General features: G+C 43.0%; 1 protein-coding gene across 24 annotated transcripts in view; it reads left to right on the forward strand.

Annotated features, from left to right (window-relative positions):
- pknox2 (pbx/knotted 1 homeobox 2) overlaps positions 1-22,215 on the forward strand; it is a 462,769-nt gene that overhangs the window by 313,176 nt on the left and 127,378 nt on the right. For all 24 annotated transcript variants that reach the window (XM_072593094.1, XM_072593109.1, XM_072593097.1 and 21 more), the window contains one exon: positions 9,301-9,437. In XM_072593094.1, the coding sequence (XP_072449195.1) occupies positions 9,301-9,437 (137 nt within the window). The remainder of the gene's footprint in view (positions 1-9,300; positions 9,438-22,215) is intronic.

The raw sequence follows: 22,215 nt of genomic DNA on the forward strand, positions 1-22,215 counted from the left end.
CAAATGCTAATTTTGTCATTCCAATCTCCATCCCAAGAATAACCTTTTATTATAAAGTGAAGTAATGCAGTTATTGGAAATCTGAAATAAAATTAAAAATTGCAGTAACAGCTCAGCAGGTCAGGTAGTATATGTGCTACAGATGGGAGCAGCCTTTGCTTTGCATGACAGAATCTGTGTCTCAATTTGACTTTTTGCCAAAGAGTGTATTAATGAGATGTTACTATATTGGAGCAGTTAATTAGTAATAGGTGTTTTATCTATTATTCATTTAAGGTTTCCAATAGTTAATTCCTTTTTCTTTGGATTGTAATTTAACTATCATGTTTAAAAAATGTCATTTTGCTTAACATTGAATAGTTTGACCAATCACATCGCATCTGGAATACGCATTTCAGATTTACCTTTAAAATAAGAAATCCAGAGGAACCTCGATTATCCAACATTTGATTATCTGAACATCAGATTATCTGGCAAGATCACAATGTCCCGAGCTCTGTTAAAATATGTTACCGGCATTTGATTATCCGGAATTTGATTAACCGATTGAAACACTCCCAGCCTGTGTCCTTGGGATAATCGAGAGTCCTCTGTAGTTAGGGTCTAGGCTATGTTCTTAATATATTTTGAGGGGGGGGTCTGGGCTGGTCCATAACATTACTACCACCACAGTGGAAATCTGTTGACTTGGCAGAGACCAGGTATCGAACCTGGGACACTTTTGATCCATGTGCCACCCTGGACACTGAAGCTGCCACCTTAGATGCCCCAGGAGCTGGCACGAGCTTACATTTAACATGATAACGTGGAAGGTGCCGATTTATCTTGTCAGAGCTTCGCTGTACATATTGAGATAAATAGATTCATCAAGCACCCACTCATTAACAATCTGCTGTAGGTCTGATCTTCCCAAAGATCAGGGGAATGAAAATAAATTATAATGTCTTAAATTAAGCTTCTTTGTTCTTTGCGCATAAATTCTGTCCTTGAGGATTTGTGGCAGAGAGATTTATAACACGCAGAGACTGTCAGTCATTTCGACAGGCTTGATAACAGGATGACTAAGCTTCTATAGTGGTCCCTGGGGAGGCTGGTGTCTGTAGTAGGTGAGCACAAGGGGACCAAATAAAACCTAAAAACCTGTGGAGATTTAAAAGCTGGAAGTACAAAGGAATGCAGAATGGGGTTAGTTGAGTGTGAAGAGCCCAATTTAATTCACACTGAAGCAGGGATTAAGAATTTATGGCTTTTGAAAGAGCTGATAATGGACCAAGCAACCTTATCCTTGTTGCTCCCTTGAGAAACAAATTGACTGTTTAATAAAATAGGATTGAGATCAAAATCCAACAAGAGTCCTCTAGGGCAATATGGGAGGGGGAGGGAGAGGAGCTTTTCCCTCGTCTCAGGTAACACAACAGCTTTCCTTTCCATTGCTCACCAAATCGTGCATGCTAGTGCCTGCTCTGTCACACAGGCTGTTTATTGGATGACAGTTTGTTCAGCTCCATAAGTGTTCCAGAAGGCAGACAGCTCAGTCCTGGGATGGAGGGGCTTGTAGTGGTGCGATCTCCAGTCTTGGAAAGGCACGGGTGAATTGGGACAGTGCCCTTGGTCTTGGGAATGAGGTGACACGACATTTCAAAATTTCATTCATGGCACATGAGATTTGTGGGTAGGCGCAGCATTTATGGCCCGGTCCCTAATTGCCCTTCAAAAGGTAATCCCACAGGAAGTTGGTGTCTAGAACATAGAACAGTACAGCACAGAACAGGCCCTTCAGCCCATGATGTTGTGCCGACCACTGATCCTCATGTATGCACCCTCAAATGTCTGTGACCATATGCATGTCCAGTAGTCTCTTAAATGTCCCCAGTGACCTTGCGTCCACAACTGCTGCTGGCAACGCATTCCATGCTCTCACAACTCTCTGTGTAAAGAACCCGCCTCTGACATCCCCTCTGTACTTTCTTCCAACCAGCTTAAAACTATGACCCCTCGTGTTCATCATTTCTGCCCTGGGAAATAGTCTCTGACTACCAACTCTATCTATGCCTCTCATTATCTTGTATACCTCAATTAGGTCCCCTCTCCTCCTCCTTTTCTCCAATGAAAAAAGTCCGAGATCAGTCAACTTCTCTTCATAAGATCAGCCCTCCATTCCAGGCAGCATCCTGGTAAACCTCCACTGAACCCTCTCCAAAGCATCCACATCTTTCCTATAATAGGGTGACCAGAACTGGACGCAGTATTCCAAGTGCGGTCTAACCAAAGTTTTATAGACCTGCAACAAGATCTCACAACTCTTAAACTCAATCCCCCTGTTAATAAAAGCCAAAACACCATATGTTTTCTTAACAACCCTGTCCACTTGGGTGGCCATTTTAAGGGATCTATGTACCTGCACACCAAGATCCCTCTGTTCCTCCACACTGCCAAGAATCCTATCCTTAACCCTGTACTCACCTTTCAAATTCGACCTTCCAAAATGCATCACCTCGCATTTATCCAGGTCTCTTGGAGGTAAGTCATGGGGCCAAATACAAACTAAAATGTGGGGACTTAACCACTAGAAAGGAATGCAGAGTGCAGATATTTAAGTCTTGAGCAGGTTAATAAGCTGCTACTTTAAACTGTTGCAGTCCTTGTAGCGCAGGTTGAGTTGACCATCAGTGGTCTTCAATAATCCTATTGAATGACAGAGCAGGCTTGAAGGAGCGAATGACCCACTGCTGCTCCTAACTTGTACGTGCAGTAATGAATTTTGCAAGCTGATTCAGGGCCAATGAATATTCCCAAGTCATAATGTGAAGATGTCAGTGTTTTTGAATACATAGTGACATAGAGAGGGTGGTGCGAGTATGGAATGAACCGCAAGAAGAAGTGGTGGAGGCTGGTACAATGACAATGTTTAAAAAGCATCTGGATGGGGACATGGGAAGAGTTTAGAGGGATATGGGCCAAATGCTGACAAGTGGGACTATATTAGTTTAGAATATCTGGTCAGCCTGGATGAGTTGGAACAAAGGGTCTTTTACCGTGCTGTACATCTCTATGACTCTAAGTACTTGCGGATTCAGGACAGTGTTGTTGAAGATGTATTGTGGAGTTGCTGTAGTGTATCTTATAGATGCTGCTGCCATGGTGCACCAGTGCTGGAGAGACTGAATGCTAAAGGTAGTGGATGAAGTCATTGTTGTCACTGACCTTCCATTGCAAGATGTTAATTACTTGAGGTTGTGGGTCTTTACTGTGTGTCTTCCTGCAACTTAACTGGCCAATTCTCAATGCAGAGATCTTCGGACACAAGGGGTAAGACATCTCACAAGGTAGCGGGATCTGGATTATAGGAGCTTCCTTTTCTTCAGGCTGATGCTCTGCCTGACTCAAAACGCAATGTAGTTTGATGGATAAATTGTTACCACAATGAATGATTGGTACTGAGCTCCCCAGCGATGAATGTCAATGCTGCCATTCTTCTACAACAGTTTTAGAGTGTCTTTGAAGCATTTTAATTGTTCTTTCATAATTCTTGGCTATTTGGGAATTGAGTAAGCAAGAACTGTCAAAGGAGATGCATTTCATCTGCCCTGACAATGTCCCGTAGATCATAGTTGTTTTGATAGGAGTTTTGCTGAATGTGTGTAGATTGGTTTCAAATTGGACACTAACACATTTCCATGGTTCTTATATTGACTCAGGAGAATGTGGTGGAGGATTGCTGATGGAATTTCTCTCTTGCTCTTATCTGTTGCTGATATCCAAATAGTCTAGGTCTCACTGTTGTGTGGAAGTATGGTGATAACAGGAGTGTTGTGATGACTACATTGGGTTCATTGTTGACTTGTGGAGGTCTTCATTGTCAAACATTTGTTGCATTAGTTTATATGGGGCTGGAGCAGCTGATCCAGCATTGAATGTTCTTGTCACTAGTAACCTGCTGAGAGAGCTAGCTGTTGATGTATTGGAAGTATTCAACATATTGTAGAATCTCTATGGAGGAGGTGGAATACCTGACTGACCAAATCTGAACTAATATGAGTTTTGTTTTGTTAACATTCAAGAACGGGCTCTTTCTTTTGTATGCTGAATTGAAGAGGCAAAGTGTGGCTTGCAAATCCACTGTACAGTTGGCAGTGATGCTGCAGTTATCTATATACTATAGGTCTTGTATGTATACAGTGGTCACATTTGCTTTGGCATGAAGGCCACTGAGGTTAAATGTTGAGCATTTAATACTCACACTAGAGGGAAGTTTATCTTTGGTGAGGCGATTAACCATTATCAGGTTATCAGTAGGATGCGGGCCATCATACAGAACATGGAAAGTGGTGTGTGGAATATCTGTCAAGCAAGCTGATTTATCTTAGATGGTACTGATGGAGCTGCTTTCATGCAGGGAATTGGTGACTGTTGCATTGCACTCCTGGCTTATGCTTCTCAATTGTGGACAGTCCCTGGGTGAAGTCAGGAGATACATCAACCCTTGACCTCGTACCCATGTTTAAAAGCCTGTTCCTGTTTAATACCCCCAGAACACATATGGGAATTTGACCAGGCAATCAAGGGGAGATAGTTAGTCCTCTCATTCCCTGGAGATAGCCACCGTCTGACACTTTTGCAATACCACAGTGCTCACTGCAGTTTGAGAACAATGACTTTATTCAGAACGAGCATTACATTTGCATGAGCACCTGTGCTGTTAGTGTCATCTTGTGAACACTGTCCTCTCATGTGTGTATTCAGAAACTTTGTAAATCTTTTTATTCATGTACAGAATGCATGTTTCTGGAAAATAAATAGCATTTGTTATGCAATGGATGGTGACAATGAGCAGTGTATTAGATATGTACTAGGCTATTTCGAGGGCAGTAAAGAGTGAAACACACTGCAGTGGGTCTGGAGTTACATGTTGACAAGAATGGTAAAGTCGACAGATTTCCTTCCCCAAAAACATTAGTGAATTGGATTGTTTATTATAATAACCCAATTACCATTACTGAAAGGGCAAATATTATCCATTATGATACTGTCATATGGTCTTGTGGGCAGAACAACTTAGGATTTCAAAGGAGCGGATCCTCCTCAGAAATTGTGTAACAATTTCTATCATATCAATGTAACCTGTAACTAGTGTTAGCATGCAATAAATATCATTTTTAACTACAAGAGACTGAGCTAGTTAGATCAGGAAGTGGTTGTCCTCAACCACTCTCAACCCAGCAGGTGTTACAGTTTCCTATAGTTACAGAGAGTGGTGGCAGAAGCTTCCATCACGAAGAGCAGCTCATACATCACAATGAGTCAGCTTGTCCATAGACTATCATTCACAAAGGGACTCTATCCCTGGGCCTTCAGAGCCTTTGCAACAACTTAGTGGATAATGTTGGTAACACTCGTCCTCCTTCAGCCACTCCTTCCCACTGATGACACCTTTGATGTGGCACTGCCATAATCACAGATGACCAGGCCCACACTGCAAAGGCAGGTGCTAACTATCTCCCTGAGCCACACTGACTTGACTCCCCGAAGATGGAACCCAGCAACTGTTACGAATTGGAAAGAGCTCCACCAGGAGATTCCCCGGAGCATTGGCTATCCTGGATTCTCAACCAGGATTTTATACCAACATTGGAAAGCAGCCAAGATAACTGAAGACCCCTCCCACCCCAGTTATACTGTCTTCCACCTTCTTCCATTGGGCAGAAGAAACAGAAGCTTGATAACATGTACCAACAGATTCAAGAACAACTTCTTCCTCACTGTTATCAGGCTTATGAACGGACTTCTCAAATATTAGAGTGATCTTTCTCTGCACCTTCTCTATAGCTGTAACACTGTATCCTGCATTCTGTTCTATTACCCTGTATTTATGTAAGCTATGATTTGTCTGGATAGCACACAAAACAATACTTTTTGCTGTAACTCAGTACATGCAACAAGAATAGATCAAATCAAATCAAATTCAAACCCAAGTTTCAGACTGACGCTCTTTCATTAGACCTGGTGAAAGTTTGACGTGGAATTGATGTTTGAGCAAATAGAGGTGGGGCAAGGGGAATGTTTGGGGTGTGGTAGAAGTCAGGAGACATTAAATGGCACGGTCCTGAGGGTGCAAGGAAGTGATATTGGGACAAAGAAAACACAGGATGAGTCTAAAGCAGGTGTCATTGTCGAGTCATTTTACTTAACCTTTTCCCACTGAAAATTGGAATCCAAGCTCTGAAATCAGGTAAAGCCTCATAGTTTAATATCGTGTGTAAAGTAGCAACCTATCTCTCCCAGTAGAACTTTTGAAGTTTCCTACTGGTTTGTGGCAGGTCAACTCGATTCGTGTGGCAAGTGATCCTGAAAATAAGTTGAGAGATTTATGGAGGCAAAAATGCCGCCACAAGAAATTAGATTGGGTGAGTGTCCCTGTTAAAATTTTTCCTGTCCTTATATTTGTTCTTTCGTCCGACTTGCAGGGATCTTTCTAGGTCTCAGTGTATGAAGTGAGGTTCTTTTGGTCTGTTTATGTTAATCATCACAGGGTGCAGAGCAGGGTAATAAGATTAGTGGCGGGACATTACAAGGTGTGACAAGGCCTTCAACATCTAATAAAGGATTTTATGATAGTTTTAGATATCCGGCCACCTTATTATTCAAACCTGAATTAGTTTTCGTTTATGACTGAATGCAGTTCAGGAAGTGAGCTGACTGTTCGCAGTTGAGATATGTCATGTGTTACTGATCTAAAAACTAGCTTTCCCAGAGACCTGTTCAGTGAAGATATTGGTTCCCATGGTGAAAAAAAACCCCTTTATTTTCACTAACTTCTTTCAGATAAATGGTGTTATTACGGAAATCTATAGCTGTAGCTGGAAGCTCATTGCAAAAAATGGGAAGGGGGACTATTGTTTGAATGGCTGTAAATTGAGAGAGAGTGATAAATGTTCAGTGAGACCTGGGTGTCCTTATGCACCAGAGCTGAAAATGTGTTGCTGAAAAAGCGCAGCAGGTCAGGCAGCATCCAAGGAACAGGAAAATCGACGTTTCGGGTCCTTCAGGTCCTTATGCACCAGTCATTGAAAGTAAACATGCAGGTGTAGCAGGCTGTAAAGAAAGCAAACTGTATGTTGGCCTTTGTAACGAGAGGATTCTAGCACAGGAACAAGGATATCTGACTGCAATTATACAGACCATTGGTGCGGCCACACCTGGAGTATTGTGTGTAATTTTAGCTTCCATATCTGAGGAAGGGTACTCTTGCTATTGAATGAGTGCGATGAAGGTTTACCAAATTAATTCCTGGGAAATCAGGACTGATCTATGAGGAGGAATTAAATCGATTAAGATTGTATTCACTGGAGTTTACAAGAATGGGAGGAGATCTCATACAAAACTATAAAATTCTAATGGGATAAACAGGTTAGGTGCAGGAAGGGTGTTCCCAATGGTAGGGGAGTCCATAACCAGGGGTCATAGTTTTAAAGATAAGGAGTAAAGCTTTTGGGACTGGGCTGTGGAGAGATTTCTTCACCTAGGGAGTTTTGAACCTGTGGAGTTCATTACCACAAAAAATGGTTGAGTTCAAAACATCCTGTTTTCAGGAAGGAAGTAGACATAGCTCTTATGATTAAGATGATCAAGGTTTATGGGGAAAGGACAGGACTTAGGGAAATGATTTCGAAGATTGGCTTCTCCTATAATGAATGGTGGAGTAGCCTCGAGTGGCCTACATCTGCTGCTATCGTCTATATTTTTATGTTAATATGTGGATCATTCTTTCTTCCAGGCCTACCTATGTCCTTCCATCATCTCTCCTTTCAGTTCACTTATGGCTGTATTCATGCCATTTCATGCTCTCTCTCTCTCTCTCTCTCTCTCTGAACTGGACAATTTTCTCAATTTTATTTCAAAATCCCAACCTTCTGTTGCCTCCCATAATTTCTTACTCTTCCCTTCCTTGGCTTACTGATCTCCATTTCGAGACATAAGCTAGAGATCAGTATCTACTGGAAGCCCACTGATTCACAAAGTTACGCTGATGACACTTCCTCACATCCCACAGCCGATCTGTCAGTTCTTCCAATTCCACCGCAGCAATTCTGATGATGCAGCCCTCATTTGCGCTCCAGCTCTAGTTGGCTAGGTATTTGTTGAGCTTGTTGCATTTCCCTAGCTTCTGTTCTACTTCTTTGTTCCGCGTTCTCTCTCCAAGAAGGCTGCCGGACTGGCTGAGTATACCGTTTGTGTTTATTTTGGATTTCCGTCCTCTGTTTGTCCTTAGCTTCCATCCCACCAGCCTCCTCCATTCAGTGGGTTGCTGTTTGCCATTTATAGAGCCATAGAAGTCAACAGCACAGGAAAAGGCCCCTTTGGCCCATCAAGTCTGTGCCAGTCAAAAGAACCACTTGTCTATTCTAAATTTCTGCCACCTTCTATTTGTGCCACTGCCAACCTCATCTTTCCACCCATTTCACAATTGTAGTAACTCTGCCACATCCTGACCTTCATTTACACAACACTCCCTCCCCTGCCTATAACATCTACAATACAAGCATACTTACCTCCTCCCTTCCAATCAGGCAGGCTCCAAACACTCTTTGCAGGTGAAACAGTGACTTAATTATAATTCTTTCAGTTTAGTATTCTTTCAGTATTTGCTGTTCATGATACACTTTTGTTTACATTATGAAGCCTAAACCTAACTTGTGATTATGGCACTGTGTGGTCCACAGAATGATTCGAATCCCTACAGTGTGGAAGCAGGCTATTCGGTCGATCAAGACAACACCGACTGCCAAAGAGCATTCCACCCAGTCTCTTGCCCCGCCCCCCCCCCCCCAATCCATCCCTCTAATCCTCAATTTTCCATGGCAAATCCACTTAGCATGCACATCCCTGGACTCTAGCACGGCCAGTCCATCTAACCTGCAAACCTTTGGACTGTGGGAGGAAACCTGGATGAAACTCCACACACACACACACACACACACAGGGAGAATGTGCAAACTCCACACGGACTGTCACCTGAGGGTGGAGTCAAATCCAGATTCTGGTGCTGTGAGCGTTAACCACTAAACCACTGTGCCACCAGTCTCAGACCAGATCCACTGACGGCCATTGTGAAGCCTTGTGCAGAATAAGCCTTCTCCATTTTGCCCACTTCACTGAAGGTGACTGGATAGTGAACAGATCTGTGTGTAATGGAGGGGAGCAGCTTTTGTGTCAAAGCAAGCCAACTCTTGAAATTATGTTTAGATGTTTGCACTGAGGTCAGGTCCCTTCGTAAAGCTTTATTATGTTCCTCCTTCACAGATGACAGCCACGGCCCAGCAGACCACCAAGACGCAGCCAGTGCATATCCCATCATCCTCTGCGGCTGCCACCCCTGTAGCCACTGTACCACTCGACCCTCAAGCACAGTTGGAGTCTGACAAGAGAGCAGTGTACAGGTACGAGAATGATGCAGAGCCACCAGTGTGAAAAGCATTTGCAGAATAGCATGCAAGTATTGAGAGCAGTGGGATAAGAAAAATTTATAGAGTCATTTGATTGTGCAGGAGCATAAAGGGTTTCACCAGATTTTCTGAACCTCATTTTCCTGTTGTGAATTGGAGTAAATGAAGTCTAAACCAATGACTCTGGTACATACCATTTCCAGATTAGTACCCCTGGATGAGCTCTCTGATTTTGGTGGGTAAAACTGAATGTTTTGAACTGAAAGCTCAACAACATTTCTTGTCTATTAGATTACCACTGGATAACTGTAGGGTTTATATAGTTTCCCTATCAATGAGAGCCGTATAGATGCCAATGTTTACTATAATCTATACTTTACAAACTGATGACCCTGGTGCAAGTCTTGTATAATGTGTAAAACACAAAGCCAGAAGCTGAATGCATACAGCCTCTTAATATATGTCAATGAATTTCTGTAAGAACACTTCGATTTCATTGCCTTAAAGAGACCCATGCTTAAATGTTAGAAGAAACAAAGCAAATTGGTAGTAGGAGCTTTCTTGATTACGTTTCCTGGCACCCCACTCACTGGATGGACTGAACTTCATTTTTGCAGTTTCCTCATCTCCACCAAATCCGTTCTCCCAATGTGACCTTCATTAGTATCTCCTGTATCTTCAATTTTCCTTCTGAGGATTCCCTGTCACCCTGGTAGATAATGATGTTGAACTGTCGCTGCCCAAATCCTGCACTCTTTTCCTTCTCCCACCCCTCAGAACTATGATAGGCTTCTCTTTGTACTCACCCGCCAGACTTCACATTCAATGGATGGTCACCTACCATTGCCTGCATGATTCCTCCAGCAAACATACATTTCCTCTGCTCTCCTTTCAGAATTTCAAAAGGAATATTCCTCCATTCCAAACCATTTTATTCTTCAATCACTATCTTATTACACAACACCTTCATGTGTAGGTGCGGGAGATGTAATACCTGGTTCATTCACCTCCTCCCTTCCAGTATTCAGGCCCCCGATACTTCCCTGAGGTTGAAACAGTAATCTACCTGTGTTTGCTTCAATTTAATAATTTGCATCTCATTTAAACTGGGCGTGAATAGAATGGTGACCTGATTTACAGAACACGTTTGATCAGCATGATTCTGTGCTTTTGGTCAGTTGCTGTTATCAATCTCTGTCCAATCCTCATTCTCACCTCTCGATCCTTGATCTCCTATACTCTACAAAATGTAATCTCGCTAGCCCTCCACTCAATCACAGACCTTCCCGTTTGTTTTAACTTCCCTCCCCACTTTTCCTTTCTCTGTACTTACTTAAAAATCTGTTCAATCTCTAACTTTGGCCAGTTCTGACCAAACGTCTGCAACCAAAAAGACCAACTGTCTGTTTCTGCAGACTATTTCCAGCGTTCTTTGTTTTCAATATATAGAAAATCTCCAGTTCATGTGTTTTTTCCATCCTTTTTGTCAGTTTTGGTAATGGCTCAGGATTTTACTAGATTACCAGAGCTATCAGAATGGTCTACCTTGTGTGCGTTATTGTGGAAGTCTAAAAATGAAATGGATTGTTCAATTTTAATGGCCAAGGATAACCCCAATGTCTAATTCCTGATTTTTCTTTGTCTCAATCTGAATTAAGTCTGCCTGTAGCCAATTCCAAACCAGGAATGAGTTTTACCTACCCAGGGTCAATACTATATTGTACAATTGGTGACTTTTCTCAGGACCTTTGAGTGATGAACATGTTCCTGAAATTGGTCGTTATGGCCCTACTGATTCTCATAATCATAAAATATGGGTACATGTTATTGTCTCAAGCAGTGGTTAGCACTGCTGCCTCACAGCGCCAGGGACCTGGGTTCAATTCCCGCCTCAGGCGACTGACTGTGTGGAGTTTGCACATTCTCCCCGTGTCTGCGTGGGTTTCCTCCGGGTGCTCTGGTTTCCTCCCACAGTCCAAAGATGTGCAGGTCAGGTGAATTGGCCATGCTAAATTGTCCGTAGTGTTAGGTAAAGGGTAGATGTAGGGGTATGGGTGGGTTGCGCTTCGGCGGGTCGGTGTGGACATGTTGGGCCGAAGAGCCTGTTTCCACACTGTAAGTAATCTAATCTAATCTAATCATGAATCGATTTTGCTCTGAGCCCTGTTTAGGACGACTATAATTGTCAGTGAGGCCATTTTCATATGATCACTATGAATGGCTGTATGGGTTGAATTTATCGTGATGAAAGGGGTCTTCCCACTGACTGGCAAGGCCAGTGTTGCCCCTTGCTGGGGCAACACTGCTATTTTAAAATGCCAGTATCTGGGCAGCATTGGCCCCTCACCATTTGCACCAAGGTTGGGTGGGTGGGGATCTGACACTCAGCAGGCCCCCCCCCCCTTCTTTCGAATGGCAGGCCACTCAACAAAGTAATGAATTTTTAAAATATTTACGCATTCACGGGATGTTGGAGTCACTGACTGGCCCAAAATGTATTGTCCTGGGGAAGGTGGTATGAACTGCCTTCTTGATGGTGTCATTATGTCTTGGGTACTGTTAGGAGGGGAGTTCCAGAATTTTGACCCAAAGACACTAAAGGGTTAATGATATATTTCCAAGTCAAGATAAGCTGTGTATTGGTGGGAGGAAGGCAACTGCCCTGCCCTGCTCAAGGTTAGCGATCATGTATATGATCAAGGGATCCCAACCTTAAAACCCACAAGTAACCCAACAGTGATTATCGTTTACCCAGTGACTTTCCCTGCCCACATGAAGGTGTTCAAACAGGGTTTAATCTATTATTATCAATACATACTATTTATTTATAATAACTGTCACCAGTGAACTCCCTACAGGGAGAACATCAAATTCTGCCATGTGACTTGGAGTGGATTTCATTACAGGGCTATGAGCTACCCACTTCCCATATTAAGTTGTGTTTCATGAAGGTTAAGAGGCTTGAAGTTGGCTTTTTCTCAACAACTCATTTGTCTTCCTTGGAAGGTCTGTTAGGATGAGATACGCAGACCTGAATGGTCTCTGTTTTGAAGCTGACCTGACAAAGTATTTAAACTGGATTGTACCTCTGGTTTGGGGTCGTTTCCTGAACAAGGAGAAGTGAAACCACAGCAGATAATATGCTTGCCATCTGCCTGGAAGATGTCACTCTTTGTTCACCTTCTCTGTATTCCATGCTCTGTTCTTTTGCCCTTATGCACTTTGTATGGTATGATCCACCTGTACTGCCTGCAGAACAAAGCCTTTCGCTGTGCCTAGGTACACGTGACAGTAATAAATCAAATCAAAAAGGTGTCCCCTAACTGCTGAGTTTTCAGTCTTTCCTGTTGTGATATTAATGAAATAATACAGGTTGATCTTCAGTGCTATAGGTTGAGCTGCTCAGGGTTCTTATAAATTCTCTACTTCTTGCTGAAGTTTCTAAAGTACCATTGACTGGGATATAATATGGGACCAAGATCGTGGTGAGGCAGAGTTATGTCTAAATGTCTTATAATAGGCTGTTTCTTGCTTCCAACTTGCTGCCTCATTGGCATTTATGTTCAGGACTAGCAAAGAAAAGGCATTTGGAAAGATCCCTTCACCAGATAAAATAAATGATTCCTAATGTTCATAGCAGGGTTCCCAATTATATTCCATTATAGTTCACTTGCTTGATTCATTCACCATTCTGAGATCTGGGAGCAGCTCCCTGCCTTTAATAGACCATGATGGTTATGCATGTTATTATTTTAACAACTGTGTTCCTTTGAGGCTGTAACTTTGCACAGTATATCCACTCTCCGCCAACCACGTTTCTAAGTTTTGTGTGGACATTCGCCAACTTTCTTTTATCTGTTCAAGCTCGTAGACGCATGTTCTCAATTTTCTCATTTAATGCTACCACAGAACAGCATCTAACTAGTGGCATTCCTTCTATATTGTTCAAGATTATTTCCTATTTTCCACCATGCGCCTAGAGTTCTCTCAGTCACAGCTGATTAATGGTTCAGTTGACGATGAGCTGTACAAGCAGGAGAGGTGTTGATGGGTTTGTGTTCATAGTGCTCTGGGACCACCCCCACCCCATTCCCTGAGTTATTTAAAATGGTTTGCAAGTGGCAATAAACAGCAGTCTACTGGTTGGTAGTGACTGACACACAGCATGAACTATTCCCTTGTGACATGCAGTAGGTCAAACTCATAATTGTCATTTTTACCTCACCTATTATTCCAGATGCTCATGGAGTCAGATGCAACACCAGTTTCCTGCATCTAAGAAACTGATATTTTTTTTTAGATGTTAAAGACATCTTGGGGAGGGAAAGTGGGAGGAATGTAGCATTGAGAGAGAGGATCAGCCATGATTATATTGAATGGCATAGGTGACTCAAAGGGATGAATAGCCAAATGTTCCTAGTTCCTGTTTCTCTGTTTTGCATCTCACCTGATTTATATTTGTTATATTGGCAAGTGATATTGGGAAGTGTGTAAAACCAGCTTAACCCCTCAACCCTGATAGTCCAGATCTCTTTCTTCTCCCTGCCTACCACCCCTCACTCCTTCCCTCTTTGCCTGGCACCATACCCCAGCAGTCGTGAGTGTGTTGCTGGAAAAGCACAGCAGGGCAGGCAGCATCCGAGGAGCAGGAGAATTGGCGTTTCAGGCCGGAGCCCTTCATCAGGATTCTGCCTGATCTGCTGTGCTTTTCCAGCAACACACTCTCGACTCTGATCTCCAGCATCTGCAGACTTCACTTTCTCCTACCATACCACAGCATTTGGTTCAAATTACCACCAGTGGGGAGAAACGTTCAACTTCAGGAGGGCTACAATAACAGTCTTCAGTGGTAGAGAAAATTGGATGGAAGGGGCAAAACGTATGGTAGACAAGTGATCAAAAACTGATCCTTACCAAAATTGAAAGCCCCAGTAAATATTTCTCTCAAAGACTATGTATTCTATACCACAGTAGCAACTGGGTTTCTGCCATCTGATATTAATCACTAGAATCTGTACTTCAGATAGAAATCTCTCTAGCAACTACAGTGAGTGTATATTCACTATATTTAGGTGGTCTTGTCAATTTCTTATGCCGCTGATGTCACAGTATAAGGCTGTCCTATGGAGCAATGAATTGGCACCAATAGGTGATGTTATTCAGGCCAAGTAAAGCATTAAGAGGATGCCTTGTGTGAACACGTAGAATTTTAAATGAATGTGCTGACATTCGACCATTCTGGGAAATCAGTAATCTGTTGGTATCTCATAATACCCACTGTTATCCAATATAAATCTAGTTGACAATGGGATAATATGGCCTTTCTTCTCTGGAGCTCGACCTGTACTTACTTTTTGATCACTCAGGTTAAGATAGATTTTAAAGAATATAATGCTCTGCAGCTTCATGTGATGTTAATAAACAGTTTGAGGTTCACTCTTAAACCTTTAAGGGATTACTTATTTACGACCCTCTTTGGCTTCTGCAGTGTCTTACCTTTGTGATACTTATATTACCACCATTAGCAGCCTATTCTGCAGTCCATATAGTTGGCCTGAGCTGCTGTTACCTCCTACAAGCACAATAATAACGTGATCAATCACAAAAACTGAGCAAGTAAACCTTTCTTGCATGAGTGTAACTGAGCAGATTGTAAGTTAAGGGGGAAGATAAGGAACGCACTGATGGTGTGTTCTATTGATACTTGCTGAGTAAGCTGACATCAGAAGAGTAGCCGCTTAGCAAGCTGTTGGCACTGAGCCAGACCTCCTACCCCCCCCCACCCCCCCCCCCAAACGATGGAACGATACACAGTCCTTCCTAATATTACAACAGTAACTGAACATCAAAAGGAATTCACTGACTAAAAGTGCTTTCGGACATTCTAAGGTTGTAAAACGTGCTTTTTACAGTTTCTCTTTCTTTTTCTGTACGTCAGCCAGATGATGAAGGACAAGGTTGGAATGGGGGGCTGACAGCAGTAAATAAAGGTTAACTTCAATTAAAAGCAAAGCACTGTGGATGCTGAAAGTCTGAAGTAAAAACAGAAAGTGCTGGAGAAACTCAACAGAGTTATGAGCATCTGTGGAGAAAGAAACAGTTTGAATCTAGTCTTTAGAACGGACAATATTTTGAAGGAAGGGTCATATTGGGCTTGAAATATCACCTCTTGTTTCTCTTACCACAGATGCTGTTCATTTTGATTATTTGCATGATCTCAGTTACTCAGTTTACTTTGGCTTTATCTGTGTTTTTGATTCACCATCTCTGTTATATGCCAATAAATGACCATGGAGAATTATTGCAGATCAAAACAAGCCATGATTTAGCCCAGAGCCATTGTGTTTTGTTTTGCTTGTTTTCTCTGTGAGGAGACAGAATAGTGTACTGTAGCTAAATATGAGACAGCCCCAGAGGCACTTTAACATTTTGCATTTGACCTTGTCTGCTCCCTCCTGTCCTCTGAGAGCATGGGTTTCTCTGAGTGTGGCAGTTACTTGCTGTCGGTATGTGCCCCGGTGGACTTGGATGTTGTGTTGCTGATGTTCCCGGGAATGCACTAACACTCAGTTCATGTTCTTTTTATAATCTCCCTTCCCAGGGGGTTCTATAACAATGACTGAAGCCTGAAGGGGATCAGGGAAATGGTGCATGCTTTCAAAGTGGATGTGTACATTTTCTCTCTCCTGATGTCATGCTGTGCGCGGGATCAAAACCGCTTTTGAAATTCCCATTTATCGATTCGCTTTTTGCTTTTTTTTTTGGAAAAGTCCCCAAGTTTCAGATTTGTTAAAAAGGAAAAAAACCCCAGTGGACCAGAGACTGCTGGCTGTTTGAGAAAGTCTAGCATTTTATCCTGCATTCAGTGTGGCAAGGCCTTTCATAGCGATAGACCATGTGAAGTAAATTTGATTGCCATAAGCAACGTTGCGTTGATGACGGTTATCCATGAATGGTCTCTCAGACACAGGAATGACGAAGGCAAGTTGTGTAGAATGCCTGGAGAAGCTGGGATTTCTCTCCCAAGTGCAGAGAAGGTTATAGGCGAATTTAATAGAGATGTTAAAAATCACGAGAGGTTTTGATGTAAGTAAGGAGAGACTGTTTCTACTGGCAGAAGTGTGGTTGCACTGATTTAACATAATTAACAAAACAGGAATAATGAGAATTTTTTTACACAGCATGTGGTAGAATGCATTGCCTTTCAGGGCAGTGGAAGCAGATTTAGTAATAACTTGCAAAAGGAAAATTGGATAAATAATTGAAAAGGAAAAAGAAAGTTGACTGGTTATGAGGAAAGACCATAAGATATCGGAGCAGAACTAAGCCATTCGGCCTATCGGATTTGCTCTGCCATTCGACCATGGCTGATATGTTTCTCAACCCCATTCCCCTGCCTTCTCCCTGGAATCCTCGATCCCCTTACCAATTAAGAGCCTATCTATCTCTGTCTTAAAGACACTCAATGACTTGGCCTGCTACAGCAATGGGATCCACAGATTCACCACCATCTGGCCGAAAATATTTCTCCTCATCTAAGTTCTAAAGAGTTGTTCCATCTCTCTCTGAGTCTGTGCCCTCGGGTCCTCATGTCTCCTACTCGTGAAAACATTTTCTCCATGTCTACTGTATCCACGCCTCTCAGTATTCTGTCAATTTCAATGAGATCCCTCTTCATGCTTCTAGAGTTCATTGAGTACAGACCCAGAATCCTCCACTGCTCCTCATAAGACAAGCACTTCATCTTGGGTTCATTCTTGTAAACCTCCTCTGGACTTCCTCCAATGCCAGCATGTCTTTCCTTAGATATAGGGCCCAATACGGCTCACAATATTCCAAATGCAGTCTGGCCAGAGCCTTATAAAGCCTCAGCAGTACACCTCTGTTTTCATACTCTAGCCCTCTTGAAATGAGAGCTAATATTGCATTTACCATCCAAACTGCCAACAGAATCTCAGTGTTAACCTTAAGACAATAGACAATAGGTGCAGGAGTAGGCCATTCTGCCCTTCGAGCCTGCACCACCATTCAATATGATCATGGCTGATCATCCTTAATCAGTATCCTGTTCCTGCCTTATCTTTATAACCCTTGATTCCACTATCCTTGAGAGCTCTATCCAACTCTTTCTTAAATGAATCCAGAGACTGGGCCTCCACTGCCCTCTGGGGCAGAGCATTCCACACAGCCACCACTCTCTGGGTGAAGAAGTTTCTCCTCATCTCTGTCTTAAATGGTCTACCCCGTATTTTTAAGCTGTGTTCTCTGGTTCGGCTCTCCCCCATCAACGGAAATATGTTCCCTCCTGCCAGAGTGTCCAGTCCTTTAATAATCTTATATGTCTCAATCAGATCCCCTCTCAGTCTTCTAAACTCAAGGGTATACAAGCCCAGTCACTTCAGTCTTTCAGTGTAAGGTAATCCCGCCATTCCAGAAATTGACCTCGTGAACCTACGCTGCACTCCCTTAATAGCCAGAATGTCTTTCCTCAAATTTGGAGACCAGAACTGCACACAATACTCCAGGTGTGGTCTCACCAGAACCTCTTTGCTTCTATACTCAATTCCTCTTGTTATGAAGGCCAGCATGCTATTAGCCTTCTTCACTACCTGCTGTACCTGCATGCTTACCTTCATTGACTGGTGTACAAGAACACCCAGATCTTTTTGTACTGCCACTTTACCTAAATTGATTCCATTTAGGTAGTAATCTGCCTTCCTGTTCTTGCCACCAAAGTGGATAACCATACATTTATCCACATTAAACTGCATCTGCCATGCATCTGACTACTCACCTAACCTGTTCAGGTCACCCTGTAATCTCCTAACATCCTCCTCACATTTCACCCTGCCACCCAGCGTAGTATCATCAGTAAATTTGCTAATGTTAATACTAATACATTCTATATCATTAATATATATTCTAAAAAGCTGCAGTTCCAGCACTGATCCCTGCGGTACCCCACTGGTTAATGCCTGCCATTCCGAAATGGAGTCATTTATCACTACTCTTTGTTTCCTATCAGCCAACCAACTTTCAATCCAAGTTAGTACTTTGCCTCCAATACCATGCACCCTAATTCTGCTCACTAACCTCCGATGTGGGACTTTATCAAAAGCTTTCTGAAAGTTCAGGTACACTGCATCTACTGGATCTCCCTCATCCATCTTCAGAGCTACATCCTCAAAAAATTCCAGAAGATTAGTCAAGCATGATTTCCCCTTCATAAATCCATGCTGACTCTGACCTATCCTGTTACTACTATCCAGATGTGTCGTAATTTCATCCTTTATAATAGACCCCAGCATCTTTCCCACCACTGAGGTCAGACTAACTGGTCTATAATTTCCTGCTTTCTCTCTCCCACTTTTCTTAGAAAGTGGTATAACATTAGCCACCCTCCAATCCGCAGGAACTGATCCCGAGTCTATCAAACTCTGGAAAATAATCACCAATGCATCCACGATTTCTCGAGCCACGTCCTTCAGTACCCTGGGATGTAGACCATCAGGCCCCGGGGACTTATCAACCTTCAGACCTAACAGTCTCTCCAACACCAATTCCTGGCAAATATAAATTCCCTTAAGTTCAGGTCCTTCAGCCACTGTTACCTCAGGGAGATCGCTTGTGTCTTCCCCAGTGGACACAGATCTGAAGTACCAATTTAATTCTTCTGCCATTTCTTTGTTCCCCGTAATATATTCCCCTGTTTCTGTCTTCAAGGGCCCAATTTTAACCTTAACCATTTTTTTGCCTTTCACATACCTAAAAAAGCTTTTACTATCCTCCTTTATATTTTTGGCCAGTTTACCTTCATACCTCATTTTTTCTCTGCGTATTTCCTTCTTAGTAATCCTCTGTTGTTCTTTCAAAGCTTCCCAGTCCAGCGTTTTCCCACTTATCTTTGTTATGTTATACTTTTTCTCTTTTAACTTTATATGTCTCTTAACTTCCCTCGTCAGCCACGGCCACCCATGCCTCCTCCTAGGATCTTTCTTCCTTTTTGGAATGAGCTGATCCTGTATCTTCTGCATTATACACAGAAATATCTGCTAAGGTATTGCACCATTGAACTTTGGCCAGCTCCTCCCTCATAGCTCCATAGTTCCCTTTATTCAACAGAAATATTGTCACTTCCGATTGTACCCTCTCCCTCTCAAATTGCAGATTGAAGCTTATTGTATTATGGTCACTACTTCCCAATGGCTCCTTCACTTCGAGGTCCCTGATCAATTCTGGTTCGTTGCACAATACCAGATCCAGAATTGCCTTCTCCCTGGTAGGCTCCAGCACCAGCTGTTCTAAGAATCCAACTCGGAGGCACTCCACAAAATCTTTTTCTTGAGGTCCAATACCATCCTGATTCTCCCAGTCTACCTGCATGTTGAAATCCCCCATAACAACTGTGGTAATATCTTTGCGACAGGCCAATTTCAACTCCTGATTCAACTTAAATCCGACATCCAGACTACTGTTTGGGGTCCTTAGATAACTCCAAAGAGGGTCTTTGTACCCTTAGAATTTCTCAGCTCTATCCATACTGATTCGACATCCCCTGATTCTAGGTCCCCCTGCGCAAGGGACTGAATATCATCCCTTATCAACATGGCCACCCCACCCCTTCTGCCCGTCAGTCTGTCCTTACGATAACACGTGTAGCCTTGAATATTCATTTCCCAGACCCTGTCCACTTGAAGCCACGTCTCAGTTATCCCCACAATATCGTATCTGCCAATTTCCAAAAGAGCCCCAAGCTCATCCATCTTATTTCTAATGCTTCGTGCATTTATGTATAGTATTTTTAATTTGTTACTGCCCTCACCCTTCCCATCAACTCCTATTTCACTCAACCTTACAGCATGATCCCTTTTTGAGTTTTCTGCCTCATTGATACAGTTGTCTTTCTTGACTTCCCTTGTTCTAACTTTCTCTTCAATTTCCTTCTTAAACCTCTAGTTTGTCCCCTCCCCCCACTACTTAGTTTCAACGTAGCTGTGTTGCAGTAGCAAACCTGCCTGCCAGAATGCTGGTCCCCAACCTATTAAGGTGCAAACCGTCTCTCTTGTATAATTTATGCTTACCACAAAACATACCCAAGTAATCCAAGAATTTAAATCCTTGTTTCCTGCACCAGTTCCCCAGCCACACGTTCAAGTCCATTATCTCCCTTTTTCTGGCCTCACCAGCCCGAGGAACTGGAAGCAAACCAGAGATAACCACCTTGGATGTCCTGCTTTTCAGCCTTCTTCCTCGCTCTCCGAAGTCCCGCTGTAGTATGTTCCTCCTCTTCTTCCCGACATCACTTGTGCCGACATGTACTACCACCTCTGGCTCTTCACCTTCGTCCTTGAGGATTTCCTGCACTCTGTCTGTGATGTCTTTAACCCTGGCACCAGCAAGGCAACACACCATCCTTAAGTCCCGCCTGCTGCCACAAAAACCCTGGTCAGTTCCTCTCGCTATGGAGTCCCCTATTACCACAGCTCTGTGCGATGTCCGACTCTTCCACTTTGCTTCCATGCCCACATTTGATTGACACAGATTTGTGAACTAGGACTTCCAAGTCCTTTTGTGCTTCAGATTTCCAAAGCCTTTACCCACTTTGAAAATAGTGTACGCCTCTGTTCTTTCTACCAAAATGTGTAACCACACACTTTCTCACATTATATTCCATCTGCCACTACTTTGTGCACTCTCCTAGCCTGTCCAAGTCCTTCTTAAGCCTACCCACTTCCTTAACACTACCCGTCCCGCCCCCATCTTTGTGTCATGTGCTAACTTAGCAATAATATTGTCAGTTCTTTCGTCCAGATCGTTAATGTACAACACAAATAATTATGGTCCTAATGCTGAGCCCTGCAGAACTCCACTAGTCACTGGCTGTCATCCTGAAAAAGACCCCACTTATCTCTAATCTCTGCTTCTCTCTCCATGCCAGTACCTTGCTGGGGCAACCTCGCCCCGACACCACCGGCTCTTAGTTAGCAGTTTCCTGAGTAGCACCTTGTCAAAAGCCTTCTGAAAATCAAAATAGATTGCGTCTACTGGCTCTCCTTTGTCTGATATGCTCATTACCTCCTGAAACAATTCTACCAGATCTGTCAGGCTTGGCCTCCCCTTGACGGTGAGGTTCTAACTCAGCCCTAGTTTGCCATGACTTCCAAGTACTCCGCAATCTCATCCTTAATAATGGACTGTAAAATCCTGTCAGTGACCAAGGTCAGGCTACCAGGCCTATGATTCCCTGTCTTCTGCCTCCCACCCTTCTTAAACAAGGAAACAACTCATAAAAAGGCAGCGTGTCCAGTGGACAGATTTTTTTCAAAGATTAGTCACAATGGCTTTATCGAACTTCTGTATTGCAGAATTCTATTAATTTAGTTCAAATCTCCTATATCCAGTAACTTCTGTTGGAATATAGCTTTAAGACAAACACAGCTATTCTTGACCCCAAATGCCTGTTCATCATGAGTAACTGTATCTTAATTGGGTGGCACGGGGGCTCAGTGCTTACGCAATGCTGCCTCACAATGCTGCCAGGGACCTGGGTTTGATTCCAGCCTTGGGCAAATGTTTGTGTGGAGTTTAAACATTCTCCCCATATCTGAGTGGGTTTCTTCTGGGTGTTCTGGTTTCCTTCCACAGTCCAAAGATGGAAAGTGTGGTGCTGGAAAAGCTCAGCAGGCCAGGCAGCATTCGAGGAGCAGGGGTATCAACGTTTCGGGCATAAGCCCTTCTTCAGGAATGAGGCTGGTGTGCCAAGCGGGCTGAG

Source organism: Chiloscyllium punctatum, chromosome 23 (genome assembly GCF_047496795.1).
Source record: "Chiloscyllium punctatum isolate Juve2018m chromosome 23, sChiPun1.3, whole genome shotgun sequence".
Classification (NCBI taxonomy): Eukaryota; Metazoa; Chordata; class Chondrichthyes; order Orectolobiformes; family Hemiscylliidae; genus Chiloscyllium; species Chiloscyllium punctatum.